The 13,147-nt window shown below is 60.8% G+C and overlaps 3 protein-coding genes across 5 annotated transcripts; 2 read left to right on the forward strand and 1 right to left on the reverse strand.

The window, feature by feature from the left end:
- On the forward strand, positions 1–3,270 carry BLOC1S1 (biogenesis of lysosomal organelles complex 1 subunit 1). The gene is made up of 4 exons (XM_038549583.1): positions 1–130; positions 574–646; positions 2,721–2,853; positions 3,083–3,270. The coding sequence occupies exons 1-4, from the start codon at positions 70–72 to the stop codon at positions 3,191–3,193; spliced, it is 378 nt and encodes a 125-aa protein (XP_038405511.1). The 5' UTR covers positions 1–69; the 3' UTR covers positions 3,194–3,270.
- Positions 3,271–3,419: 149 nt separating this feature from the next.
- On the forward strand, positions 3,420–8,582 carry RDH5 (retinol dehydrogenase 5). Of its 3 annotated transcripts, none has more exons than XM_038549581.1 (6): positions 3,420–3,635; positions 3,930–4,059; positions 4,638–4,983; positions 5,207–5,465; positions 7,466–7,629; positions 7,891–8,582. In XM_038549581.1, exons 3-6 carry the CDS (start codon positions 4,674–4,676, stop codon positions 8,112–8,114), a joined length of 957 nt encoding a protein of 318 aa, XP_038405509.1. In that variant the 5' UTR covers positions 3,420–3,635; positions 3,930–4,059; positions 4,638–4,673; the 3' UTR covers positions 8,115–8,582. The 3 variants fall into 3 exon arrangements, with proteins under 3 accessions (XP_038405509.1, XP_038405510.1, XP_038405508.1); XM_038549582.1 differs by having other exon boundaries at positions 4,657–4,983; XM_038549580.1 differs by having other exon boundaries at positions 3,930–4,983.
- Positions 8,583–9,387: 805 nt separating this feature from the next.
- On the reverse strand, positions 9,388–12,288 carry CD63 (CD63 molecule). Its single transcript, XM_038549584.1, has 8 exons — positions 12,202–12,288; positions 11,729–11,804; positions 10,763–10,951; positions 10,497–10,571; positions 10,299–10,394; positions 10,049–10,189; positions 9,734–9,817; positions 9,388–9,566 (listed from the first exon to the last, which is right to left on the reverse strand). Exons 2-8 carry the CDS (start codon positions 11,792–11,794, stop codon positions 9,501–9,503), a joined length of 717 nt encoding a protein of 238 aa, XP_038405512.1. The 5' UTR covers positions 11,795–11,804; positions 12,202–12,288; the 3' UTR covers positions 9,388–9,500.
- Positions 12,289–13,147: the final 859 nt, after the last annotated feature.

Genomic DNA, 13,147 nt, shown 5'->3' on the forward strand with positions numbered 1-13,147 from the left:
CCGCCCCCGGGCCTCACGTGACGGGGCGGCCACGTGACCGCCGCCGCCGCCGCCGCCGCCGCCGCCGCCATGCTGTCGCGCCTGCTGAGGGAGCACCAGGCCAAGCAGAGCGAACGCAAGGAGCTGCAGGGTGAGCCGCCGGCCGCCCGCCCTCCTGTCCCCACGGCCTGGCCTCGGCGCGGAGCCTGGGCCTCGAGTAGCGGCCGGGCCCGGGCGCCGCGGGCGGGTGGGGGCGCTGTCCGCGGACGACGCGTCGTCCGCCCGCGGGAACGGCCCCGCGCGGTGCCCGTCGGCCCCGGAGCCCCGGCCCGAGCGCGGGGAGGACGCCGGTGACGGAGGGGCCGTGGGCCCGGGGCCGCGGGAGTGCGGGCGGGACCCGGCCGGGCTGCGAGGCCGCGGGGGGGCGGGGGGCTGCCACGCCTGGGCGCCGCGGCCGCCCCTCCCCCGGGCACCGCCCCTCCCCCCGCCCCCGGACGGCCGCCGCGGCGGTTCCGGCCGCGAGCCGACACGGGCCGAGCCGGCGCCGGCCTTCCGGCAACCGAGTCTCCCCTCGAACCCTTTCCCCGCTGCCAGAGAAGAGGAGGCGGGAAGCCATCGCCGCAGCGACCTGCCTCACGGAAGCGCTGGTGGATCACCTCAATGTGGGGTACGACCGCCCCTGCGAGCCGGGCGCCGCGGCCTGGCAGTCACACTGCGCCCCAGGCCGCGCCCCGGGCCGTCCCCGCCCCTGCCCCCCCCCCCCCCCCCCCCACCGCCGGCTGTACGGGAAGAGCTTGAGGCCGCCCTGACCCCTCAGGTCCAAGCACCAGAGCAGCCGCAGCGGCTGGAGAAGCAGCCAGCTTGCCCCTCCCCACAGGGACCTCCCTGGTGCTCACAACCTCATGCCATCTGCCCCCCTCCCGTCCCCCTCCCAGTCCAGCTCTCACGTCGGCAGGAGGGCACTCTCCCTCCTGCACCAGAACTTGCCCCACCTCCTTCACCTCCCACCCTCTGGCAGGCCCAGGGAGCAGCTGGCAGGAAAGAGATGGCACAGCTGGCGAGGGTGAGGGCAGAACCGACGCCAGGAGCTATGGCACAGCCAGGCTGTCTGCTCCCTTCCTTCCGGGGCTCCCGAGACACCCCCCCCACCCCCCCGCCAGTCCTATGTGCCAATGCCAGTAACAGCGGAAGACCTGGGAAGGAGCAAAGACTATTGTCTCTTGACCCTGAGGGACCCAGAAGAGTGCTGAGATAGATGGTGATGGGAAGGAAAGGGGCTGCACGATGCCTTCCACCCCAGATCAAGCAGAATGGCTTGGTTGTGCATCCAGAAACTGAGTCACCCAAGTGAGCCATGCAGGCACTGTCTTCTTCATTACTCATCTCTGGGGATGATTAGGGGACAAGAAGGCTGTGGTTGGGGCCTCTGATCTCTCTCCCCTCCAGACTTCTCCCATTACTCGGTGTGAAAGAGGGAGGTCCACAGGAAAACTAGGATTTTAGGAACTCCCAGGGGAATCTCTTAAAGTGTTAGGAGCCCCTTGCTACTACTGTTTCAGCTCCTACGCTACCCCCTGCTGTCTCCCAAGGAGGAAGGATGGGGTCTGCCCCCTTTTCCTCCCTCCCACATGGGCGCCTCCTGGGCTCTGCTGTGAGACTGGCCCAGACCTCTCCCTCTGCTCTTCCTTTGCTAGGGGCCGGCCACCCCTCTCAGCTTAGAGGACAGCTAAGCCAAAGCCAGATTAGAAAGGGTTTTGTGTTGCTGCCCACGAGTCCTCTCATTCCCTGGAAAGGAAAACAAAGGCTCAGTCTATCTCAGCCCCTGTCAGGTGTCCTTCCCATTCTCTTCACCCACGCCAACCCCTTGCCCCCTCCCACCCCCACAGATTCCAGGGTGGGGGTGGGTGGGCACCAGATGTGGAGTCCCCCAGATGACCTAGAGCTTTAGGATGGGGAGTGAAAGACCCACCAACCAATGAGACAATAGTTGTGGGATGAGGAGATTGGGGAAAGGGGGACGGGGCAGGGCTCCGGGGATAGCAGCCTCATGGCAATAATGGTAACTGCAGCCTACCTTGATTGAGGAGAAAAAAAACTGCTTAGAATAGAAGGAAGAGAGGGAGGGAGAGAGAGAGCGTGTGTGTGTGTGTGTGTGTGTGTGTGTGTGTGTTCACTCATCTGTGTGAACTGATGAAAAAAGCACTGAGAGTCTGAGAGAGCCAAGAAGCAGCCCTTGGGATATCTTCTCTTGATCCTGAGTTCCTGGGGAGGGGGGTGCTCTCCCATCCCACCCCAGATTCAGGGAGAGGCCCAATTTCCCTTCCCAACCTCTTGCACTGATCCCTAGGCTTCTGAGAACTGCCAGATGTGGCCCTGCTGCTGGGTTTCCCCAGCTTCTCTGCGCCCCCTCTACCCTCCCAGCTTCTTCCCCAGGGATATTCCCACCAGGTTTATCCTCCCTTCTCTCACCCAGCTGTAAGAGTTCCTTTGGGGGGTAGGAGATGGTAAGTTTTCGGTCAGTTCCCAGGGAGGCTCTCCTGGGAATCCTGGGAGTGAGAGGAAGAAGCTGGTTCATTTGCATGTACAGCAGTCATTTGCATCACCCCCAAGAATGGCCAAAATCATGAGGTTCTCCCCATCCAGGCTTCTGGCTGCCCTCCTACCGTTGCAGTGGAATATTAGTCCTGGAGACCACTCCCCACCAGCTGGTGAGTTGATCTCATCCCTCTTCCAACCTCTAGTGTGGCCCAGGCCTACATGAACCAGAGAAAGCTGGACCATGAGGTGAAGACCCTACAGGTCCAGGCCGCCCAGTTTGCCAAGCAGACAGGCCAGTGGATCGGGATGGTGGAGAACTTTAATCAGGCACTCAAGGTGGGCCATGCTCCATCCTGGGCCCCTGCTTCCAGTCAAGTCAGCTCAGGCCTCAGGTTAAAAAGGAACTGGGGATGGTTCCCAGAAATGCTATCTGTGTCAGAGGAGCTAGAGAGATAAAAGTAGTTGGTGGGTTCAGGCAAAGTCCTTTCTAGGGGACAGATCTGCCTCCTTAGAACCTCACTCTACCCACCCTGATTCCCAGCCTCCTACCTCTTCCCCTTCCTAGGAAATCGGGGATGTGGAGAACTGGGCTCGGAGCATCGAGCTGGACATGCGCACCATTGCCACCGCACTGGAATATGTGTACAAAGGGCAGCTGCAGTCCGCCCCCTCCTAGCCCCCCTTCCCTTCCCCCCACCCCGTCCCTCCTACCTGGGGGAAGCTGATAGGCCAAGAATAAAACACAAGCCCCCATTTCTTTGTGGTGTGTTTCAAAGCTCTGCTAGACCAGCAGGGTAGGCAGGAGTGGAAGATTCGAAGACTGTTTACCCAAGTGACAGTTACCTTTTGGGTAAAGGGTGGAACTAGCTTGCACCCCTCTTTTTCTCTTCGGGCCTGGGGCAGGTGCATGCTGGGTAGGCAGAGGGTGGAAGTTTCCCACACCTCCCCAGAGAAGGTCAGTGGGCCCTGCCCCAAGCTTCCTAACTCAGGACTTCAGTTTCCTGCAGAGCAGAAACATGACAGGAGGCAGGCGTGGTCCTCGCTCTGGCTCTCTGCCGCTCCACGTGCTCGCGCCCTCTCCCGGCCTGGTGCTAAGCAGTGTCATGAGTCTGGACCAGGTTGGAGATTAATTCTTGGGCATGGGGGCACTTCGGGGCTTGGAAGGAGGAGTGACTGGGCCAAGGTCACCAACAGAGGGAGTACCCGCCGTCCTTGACATATCCCTCCTCCTGGTAGTCCATGACAGAAGCAGTCGGGCACCCGACTAGAAGAGACAGCCAGGAAGGGGGCCTGGGCACGCCAGGCCTGCGCCAAGCCTGGGCTTCAGCTGCCAGGCTCCAGCTTCCCTGGCTCCTCCTCCCAGCCCTCCCCCCCCCCCCGCCCCACGTACACTTAATACTTCTGGGACCCAGGCCACCCGCTGCGGACTTTGGCATTAGCTGTAGCTAGTGTGGAAGCCCGGAAAGACTGGGAGCAAAGTCTATCAACGAAGCAAAAGAAGGAGCTTCAGGCACCGTCCTGCCTGCTAGCTCTCCTCGGGAGGTAAGCAGGACACTGGGAGCCGGGGGCTCTGAGGGGGCTCTCCTGGGATCGCACCGATTGATAATTCAAAGCCGTAAGCTCTTCATGTGCTTCCTCACATGCTCTCCCCTTGACCCTGCACAGCTCCCAGGGGGGCCATGGTGGGTGTCGGCCCCGCCGCTAGAATAGAAAACAGGTTGAGACATGCAATGAGATACTCAGCATCACGCAGTAAGTTTGGAGCCAACAGGACTAAGGTGCAGGGCTCTTTGCCCTGTACAAGTTTCCAAAGAGAAGGCCCGGTTTACATTTAGAGTCTAGATGCCTCTAGCTTAGCAGGGAGGGGAGACAGCAAACCAGGTTCCTCTGCTCCTGTGCAGCACGTCTGCACACAGGCCCTGGCGACTCTGGCTTTAGTTAAGGTCGCCACACACTCGGGGTCTGCCTAGAGCTGAGCTTTGCTTAGGTGAGACATGGTTTGCCAGTTACCTACCAGGCAGGTAATTTCTCAGTCTGCTCAGATCAGACCTCCAGCTGGGGAGGCTGTTAGGGGCAAGGAGTTAAGAGCCAGCATGAACTACACAAGTCTTCCTGCCCAGCCTCGGCTGCCACCTGCAGGTCACTCGGGCTCCGCCATGTGGCTGCCTCTGCTGCTGGGAGTCTTGCTCTGGGCAGTGCTGTGGTGGCTCAGGGACCAGCAGAGCCTGCCCGCCAGCGATGCTTTCGTCTTCATCACCGGCTGTGACTCAGGCTTCGGGCGGCTTCTGGCACTGAGACTGGACCAGAGAGGCTTCCGAGTCCTGGCCAGCTGCCTGACCCCCGCGGGGGCAGAGGACCTACAGCGGGTGGCCTCCTCCCGCCTCCACACCACCCTGCTTGATGTCACTGAGCCCCAAAGTGTCCAGCGGGCAGCCAAGTGGGTGGAAACACATGTCGGGGAAGCAGGTGAGTAGTGGGGGGGGGGGCCCAGGACTGTGGTGCAGGGTGCTCGGTTAGGGGGCAATGGGAACCTGGAGGGCCTGGGTGGGGAAGGAACATGATCCGGACACAGAGCATCAGAAAACTAGAGTTTTCCCTGCATGGAGCCTGCTGCTTTCTCCCTCTGCGCCTCTCTCTCTGTGTCAGAATGCCTTACCCACCCTATGGTATGTGTCTCCTCTCTCCACAGGGCTTTTTGGTCTGGTGAATAACGCTGGTGTGGCAGGGATCATCGGGCCCACCCCGTGGCTCACACAGGATGATTTCCATCGGGTGCTTAATGTGAATACGCTGGGTCCCATCAGGGTCACCCTTGCCCTGCTGCCCCTCCTACAGCAGTCCCGGGGCCGAGTGGTCAACATCAGCAGTGTCTTGGGCCGCCTGGCAGCCAATGGTGGTGGCTACTGTGTCTCCAAGTTTGGCCTGGAGGCCTTCTCTGATAGCCTCAGGTGAGGGGTGCAGAGCCCTGGGCAGCCCTGCAGAGATGATGAAACAGCATAGTGGGATGCTGAGGAGGAGACAGCGTAGGGCTCAACTTCATGGGTTCAACCCCAGCCTCCTCTCATGGGAGCTTTGCGACCTTGATAGGTTACTTCTCTTTACCCCAGTTTATTCCCCATCTGCTAAATCTGGATGAGGAGACCTGCTTCATGGGTGCTGGGAGTGACATGAGGTACCTGTAAGGCCCCCGCAGAGCCCGGCACATAGAAGATGCCCCAAGAAGCCCTGCTATCATTATTAGTAATTTTTTTTTTTTTTGAGAGAGGGTGGGGGAGCAGGGGAGCGGGTGCACAACAGGGGGAGGGGCAGAGGGAGAGGGAGAAGTGGACTCCCCGCTGAGCAGGAGGCCTGATCCGGGGCTGGATCCCAGGACCCTGAGATCATGACCTGAGCCAAAGCCAGATGCTTAAGCAACTGAGCCACCCAGGTGCCCCTAGTGTTATTAATAACTGTTTTTTGTGATGAACTAGTACCTTTACAGAACATTTTTCTCATTTATTTCTCCCAGCAGCCCTCTAAGGGATAGGCATTAATATCCTCAGAGTAACGTAACTTACCAAGACCACACAACTAGTTGGTGGAAGCGCTGGGACTTACTCCCAGGTCTGTTTGCCCCTCATCTTTATGTTCTCCTGCTGTTCATCTTTTTTTTTTTTTTTCTTTATTTTTTTTTTTTAAGATTTTGTTTGTTTATTCATGAGAGACAGAGAAAGAGGCAGGGACACAGGCAGAGGGAGAAGCAGGTGCTCCACGTGGAGCACGATGCAGGACTCGGTCCCGGGACTCCACGCTCAACTGCTGAGCCACCCAGGTGCCCCTGTCCTTCATCTTTAAACAATAATGTTCAAAGTCCCATGAGCACAAAAGACTCTTGGCAAGTACCACACGGGAGCAGGGCCTGAATTTTGAACAGTGCAAGTACCCCCCAGCCACCCCATCTTCTGTAGGAAACCTGCCTTCATCACCATCACTCAACAAAGAATTTCAGTCATGTGCTTTTGTCCCTATCCCTTGGTCTTTTAACTTTCCTATCAACATCATGAACACATGCTTCATACTTGGATTTCTGTATCCATGTCAAGGGGGTTGAATGTGTCTCTGCGGGCTCCCCAGCAAATACCAGTCTACACCCTTCCTGTTGAGCACTCAGGACTCAACCCTGTGTTCTAGGACTAGGGAATGGGGTTCTAGGTCAGGAGTTGGCAAACCGGTTCTCAGGCCAAATCTGGCCAGTCACCTACGAGCTAATAATGGCGTTTACATTTTTTTTTTTTAATTTATTCTTGAGAGACACAGAAAGAGGCAGAGACACAGGCAGAGGGAGAGGCAGGCTCCCTGAAGGGAGCCCGATGTGGGACTCGATCCCAGGTCTCCAGGATCACACCCTGAGCTGAAGGCGGCACTAAACCGCTGAGCCACCCGGGCTGCCCACATTTTTTTTTTTTAAGGATTATTTGAGAGACCGCATGTGCCAGGGTGCGCATGGGGGGAGGGGCAGAGGGAGGAGAGAGAATCTCAAGGAAAGTCCATGCAAGGCTCCATCCCTTGACCCCGAGATAACGACCCAAGCCAAAGTCAAGAGTTGGATGCCCAGCGTACTGAGCCACCCAGGTGCACCTGGTGTTTACATTTTAAATGGTTACATTGCAAATGGTTATGTAAGTACCTACCTGTTACTAATTTTTAGGCCTGCATTGCCAAAAATATTTACTGTCTGGCCCTTTAAGAAGGGTACTGATCCCTGTTCTAGATCATAGAGTATGAAGAAAAAAAAAAAAAAAACTCAAAAATAACTGGTCACTTGCCCCCCTCTGAGGATAGCAGGGATCCCCTTCACCTTCAGGACCCCTGTCCCTGGCCTGTGATAGCTTTCCCATCTTAGCCCCCAGCCTCATGTCCCTTTCCTATAAGAGCAAGAACCCAGAAACCTTCCTCTATCCCCATCCAGGCGGGATGTGGCTCATTTTGGGGTCCGAGTCTCCATCGTGGAGCCCGGCTTCTTCCGAACCCCCGTGACAAACCTGGAGCATTTGGAGAACACACTGCAGGAGTGCTGGGCACGGCTACCTCCCAGCACACAGGCCCACTATGGGGAGGCCTTTCTCCCCAAGTGTGAGTATCGGGGCCCACACAGGTATATGAAGGGAAAGGGAAATGTCAGAAAGGCCCTCCTACACCAGCCTGCTGGGAGAAGGTGGGGGTCAATGGGATGCCACCGAACACTCAGACTATGGAACCTGCCTGCCTACCACACTGGGGAGGGACTAAGGATCCCTCTCACTTGTGGGGACCAGCGCCAGGACCCAGAAGGTGGGGCCTGAGATGGGCTGGAATGGGCAGGGACACTGATTACAACCACCTCCTGGGATGTAGACTTGCAAGTGCAGCAGCACATCATGAGCCTGATCTGTGACCCAGACCTGACCAAGGTGAGCAGGTGCCTGGAACATGCCCTGACTGCTCGTTACCCCAGAACCCGGTACAGCCCAGGCTGGGATGCCAAGCTGCTCTGGCTGCCAGCCTCCTACCTGCCAGCCAGCCTGGTGGATGCTGTGCTCACCTGGGTCCTTCCCAAGCCTGCCCAGGCAGTCTACTGAATCCAGCTGTCCAGCAAGAGATTGTTTTCTGTCCCCACCCTGGTACTGCCTGGTGGCCTGCACAAACTAAGCACTCAATAAATGTGTATTGTTAAAAAAAAAAAGAAAACACTGTAGGTGGGCAGAAATGAAGTTGCCTGGTGAGAGACTGGCCCCATTTGAGAGCTACCCCTTAGGCTGACTTCCTGCCCAGGGTCTCTGGCCTATTTAGTATGTGCAAAACAACCAGCAACCACTGAGCATCTGCCCTCCCCTCTGACCGCCTGTCTGCAGGCGCTCTTTGGAGCTGCACCTGGAAGAATGGCCATCAGACGGCACTGGTGGACATTTCACTTCCTTTCAGTTCACTGTTGGGAGTGCCAGTGGCCTTACCTGTTTTTCTTGGGAGGGAGGGAAGGTGGTAAAGTGGGGTCAGGGCAAGGCTGGGTGGTTTCCATGGGGAAAAACAAAAGGCAATACCCACTTAAATTATCCTTGTTTTTTTTTTTTTTTTTTTTTTTTTTTAAAGATTTGAGAGCGAGTCCAAGCAGCAGGGGATGGGCAGAGGGAGAGAAAACTCAAACCGACTCCCCACTGAAGGGGAGCCCAACATGGGGCTCAGTCAAATAACCCTGAGAGTCGGAAGTTAAGAGTCGGAAGCTCAGGGGATCCCTGGGTGGCTCAGCAGTTTAGCGCCTGCCTTTGGCCCAGGGCCTAATCCTGGAGTCCCGGGATCGAGTTCCGCATCAGGCTCCCCACATGGAGCCTGCTTCTTTCTCTCTCTGCCCCTCTGTCTCTGTGTGTCTCTCATAAATAAATACATACAATCTTTAAAAAAAAAAAAGTTGGACACCCAACCAGTTGAGCCACCCAGGAGCCCCTACATTGTCCTCTAAGAAGGATGGACACAACTTCTCACCACCCACAAAGGAGCCAGGCCCCCTTTGCTGGAGGGAGTTGCTAGGCCCTCAGAGGTGGCCAGAATAGGAGGGGAGAGATGTAGGTTTGGGATCACCTCTCCCAGGTAGCACCTCTGGGGGGAATCCCTATGACTTTTGCAGGAGGTGGCTTCCTGCACGTTGCAGCACATGGCTATGAGACAGGGAGGGCACTGGGCCCCAGCCTCCTCCAGGTCCCCACTTTGACTGCCAGCCCACCAATGCCTTTAGCGAAATCCACCTTTCCTAAACAGCCCTCCCCCCCAAAAAAAATAAGCCTTTCTTTCCCAAGGTGCATATAGAACAAGGTCCCAGAGAACAAATACGGGTGAGCAGGAAAGGATAAAGTATCATTCTTCGAGATAAACTGAGACTATTTTTTCAGTCTGAAAAAATAATCCGTTTAATTGAAAAACCTGGAGTGTACTATCCCACTCCCTTAGATGAAGGGGCTGAAGAGACCAGACCCCTACATGACTTCATAGCCACTTCGGATACTCTTCACGAGGCAGCAGGCGAAGACAATTCCCAGTACCTAAAAGCAAAGAGGAGTCAGAAAGGCAAAGTATCCCAGGCCCACTCAGGAGACCCCAAACACAACCAGGGGCCCCAGGTTCCCCAGGCCAGGACTTCCCTAGCACCCTCCTCCCACTGCCCCAATTGCCCAGATGCCCCAGAATGAGTCCCAAGGGGGCCTCTCACCTCCACGAAGGCAATGCCCAGGGCCGCTGCAGCCACCACCAGCACATTGCTTCTCAGCCAGCCCCCAATCTTCTCCACGCAGCCCTGAAGGACGGTGGGCACACAAGCGAGAACGGAGTCAGAAACTTCCCACCCACCTCCTCTGCTCCATCTGGCTCTCCCCCGCTCTGCACCGTTCACCGCACTGCTAACGTTCCCAGATGCCCTCCGCATCCCAGGGCCCCAACCCTCTCCACCTCCATCCCTGGGCCCTCTCAACCCTAGAAACCTTTCCCAAGTTTTCCCAGTCCCCTGCTATCTCAGCTGCTTCCCCACCTCAGAGTAGATATTCTTCACATTGAAAGAAATCCCACAGTCCTTCGTGACATTGATGCAGCAGGAGTCAGGGACCTGGCCCTTGGGCATGAGAGAGACGGTCTGCCAGTCTGTGTAGTTAGCGGCCCCGCAGCACTTAAACTGCAGGACGAGAGAAATACAGGGCAGGGGCTTGTTACCTAAACCTCCGCCTTCGACACGGAGATGAGACTCTTCCTCCCCGCTAGCCGCTCCCAGCAAGCTCACTCACATCCTCCTGCATCCTGTCCAGGATCGAAGCCGTGTGGTTGTTTTTCTGATAATTCTTCATCTGCTCCCGGAAGTCCTTATTAAACTCTGACATCACCTGGGAGCAGGAAAGAGCATCGTGGGGGTCAGACTTTAGGGCACGCGCGTCCCAGAGCAGCCAGCCCTGTGAGGCAGGGCCCTCTGCTTCCTCCCCGCTTACCTTGTCTCTAAACACATAGCCAGCGATGGCTGCGGCCACCTCCACCAGCATGATAAGGGACAGGAAGATGGCAAACTGCGGGCACAGCGGACAGGGGTCAGGTGTGGAGTCCCGGTGAGAGTGGCCTGCTGTGGCCCAGCCAGCCTCTAGCCCACTCAGAGAGGTTCTCCTCCCCCACCTGCCTCGCTTCGCCCCTGGATCCCCCTCTCCCTAGAAGCCCCTCCCAGCAGGCCCAGGCACCCACAGCGGCCCCACACCCGGCTCACCGTGATCATAAGACAGTAGTTCTCCTTGCAGGCCCCACAGCAGCCCACAAAGGCCACCAGGAAGAGGAAGGCGCCCACTGCGATGATGACCACGGGCAACAGGGAGCCAGGCGTGGCCCCCTGGACAATGGTCTGACTCAGGACCAGCTGGGCCCCTACACCCACGGCGATGAGCCCCACCGCACAGGCCTGTGAGGACAGGTCAGGGTTAGGCCGGGCCCACCAGCCATCAGGCCTCCGCGCAGGGGGCAGCAGGTACGCCCAAGCACAGACGTAGCCCCACCCAGGGAGACGGATTCGCGCGCCTCCAGGAAGGATTGCAGGGAAGGAGGACAACCCGTATCTGCCCCCACAGTTTGATCAAATGCCAACAGAGAAGTTCCCAGAAAGCCCTGACCCCAGGGCATGTATCCTCACCTAGAGTGGTACTTCCTCGGGGCCTCTAGGGCGCCCAGGCGCGCCCCAGCCGCAGCCTCCCGGCCTGCCCTACCCTCATCAGTTGTGACGGGGCTTCCTCAGGCCACAAGGCCGGGGGCGGAGGGGACAAGAAGCAGAGGCACGAGTGGGGCCCCTCCCCGGACAAAGAGCAGCGTGTGAGGCCGGGAGGCCAGGACGGGAGCAAACCGAGGTGGGCAGAGGCCTTTCCCACCCCCGGCAGCCGACAGGAGCCCGGGGAAGCAGGGAACGAGGGGGTGAGGGGCAGGGCAGGCGGGGTGCGGGGGAGAGGGGGCCCCGCGGCGATAGCCATCAGGCGGCCGTTGGCCGGTTGCCCCACTGCCCTATCACAGCGGTTGGGTCACCGGACAGGAAGGGCCAGAAGGGGCGAGGGGGAGGGTGCGGCGCGCCCACGCCGTCCGTCCTGGGTCCGCACCGCCTCGGAGGTCCCCGAAAGCTGCGGCGGTGGGCGCGCTGCGGCCCCCGGCTCTTCCTCCCGCGTCCGGGCCCCAGGGCCCCCTTCGCACTCACGCAGAAGGCCAGCAGCAGGACGTAGAGCAGGAACTTGACACACTTCATTCCTCCTTCCACCGCCATGGCTGCAGGCCTGCGGGGGGCGCCGGTGAGGGGCGTCGGGGCCCCCGGTCCCGGCCCCTCCCACCCGGAAACCCGCGGTCGGGGCCACGTCCCCAGCCCCCTCTCCTCCTGGGCCCGAGAGCGGCGGGGGCGACCGCCGCCCTCCCGCCCGGCCCCGCCCCGGCCCCAGGGCGCCCTCCCGGCCGCAGCCCGTCCCCGCCCCGGGCCCCCGCCCCCGGCCCCGCGCTCCCGGCTCCCCACGCACGGTCGCCGCCGCCGGGGCCTCCGGAACTTCGCGAAGTTGCAAAGTGGCGAGGGCTCGGGAGTGCGGCGGGCCCTGGGCTCCGGGCCGAGCCGCGGCGGGGGCGGCCGCCCGCGACCCCGGACCCCGGACCCCGCCCGCACGCAGGCCGGGCCCGCGGCCTCACCTGGGCTCCCCGACGCTGCGCTCCGCTCTCCCGCCGCCGCCGCCGCCGCCGCCCCGGGCTCTTTAGCGGCGCCCCCCGCCTGCGCCCCGCCCGCCCGCCGCGGCCCCGCCCCGGCTCCAGCCCCGGCCCCCCCTCCGCCCGGGCCGCCGGCCTCCCTCGTGACGCGGGAACAGCTGCGGCTTGAGTCACCCGGCCGCCGAGGGGAGGGCCGAGCCCCCCGCCCGCCAGGGCCACGTGGCCCCTGCCCGGAAGGCGCCCCCCCGCGACGGAAGGCGGCGGGGCTGGGCCGCGGGGCCCGGGGCCCCTGGGCTGGGAGGGCGGGGCCGGCGGCCCCCGACTCCGTGCGGTCCGGACCCGGGTTACGCTGCGAGCCGCCGGGCCGGGCCGCGCGACGGGAGGTGCTCGGGAGGCGCCCCCATCCCCGGCCCGGCTCCCGGCCCCGCTCCCGGCCCCGCTCCGGCCCGGCTGAAGCCCCCGCCCCGCGTCGGCAGAGGGCGCTGCGAGCTCCCTGGCGTCGGGTGCAGGCGGTCGGGAAAAAGCTTCCAGAAAGTCCCTGGCCTCACATCCCGGGAGTCCCCCAACCTTTGCAGCGGGCGCCTCGCCTGTGGGTGCCTCGCCTGTGGGTGCCGGCCCGGCCTCCGGGCTGCGGGGGGGTGGGGGGTGCTGAGCACCGCAGGAGGCCCTCGGAGCCTGCGCCCCCCTCTAGGGGCGGTTGACGCCTCTGTGCCCCCGGCGCGCCGGGCTCGGCCGCGGTCTGGGGAGGCTGCGCAGGCAGGCCTCTGCCTTCTGCAAGTGCCCGTCCCGGCCTCGCGGGCAGCAGCTCGCAGCCCCGGCTGGGGAAGGGGCGGGGGCGGCGTCCGGGGGCGGCCTCCAGCTGCCCCCCAGCTATCCCCTCCAGCTGCCCCCCCCAGCTGCTCCCTCCAGCTGCTCCCCCAGCTGCCTCCTC

Source organism: Canis lupus, chromosome 10, assembly GCF_011100685.1.
Source record: "Canis lupus familiaris isolate Mischka breed German Shepherd chromosome 10, alternate assembly UU_Cfam_GSD_1.0, whole genome shotgun sequence".
Classification (NCBI taxonomy): Eukaryota; Metazoa; Chordata; class Mammalia; order Carnivora; family Canidae; genus Canis; species Canis lupus.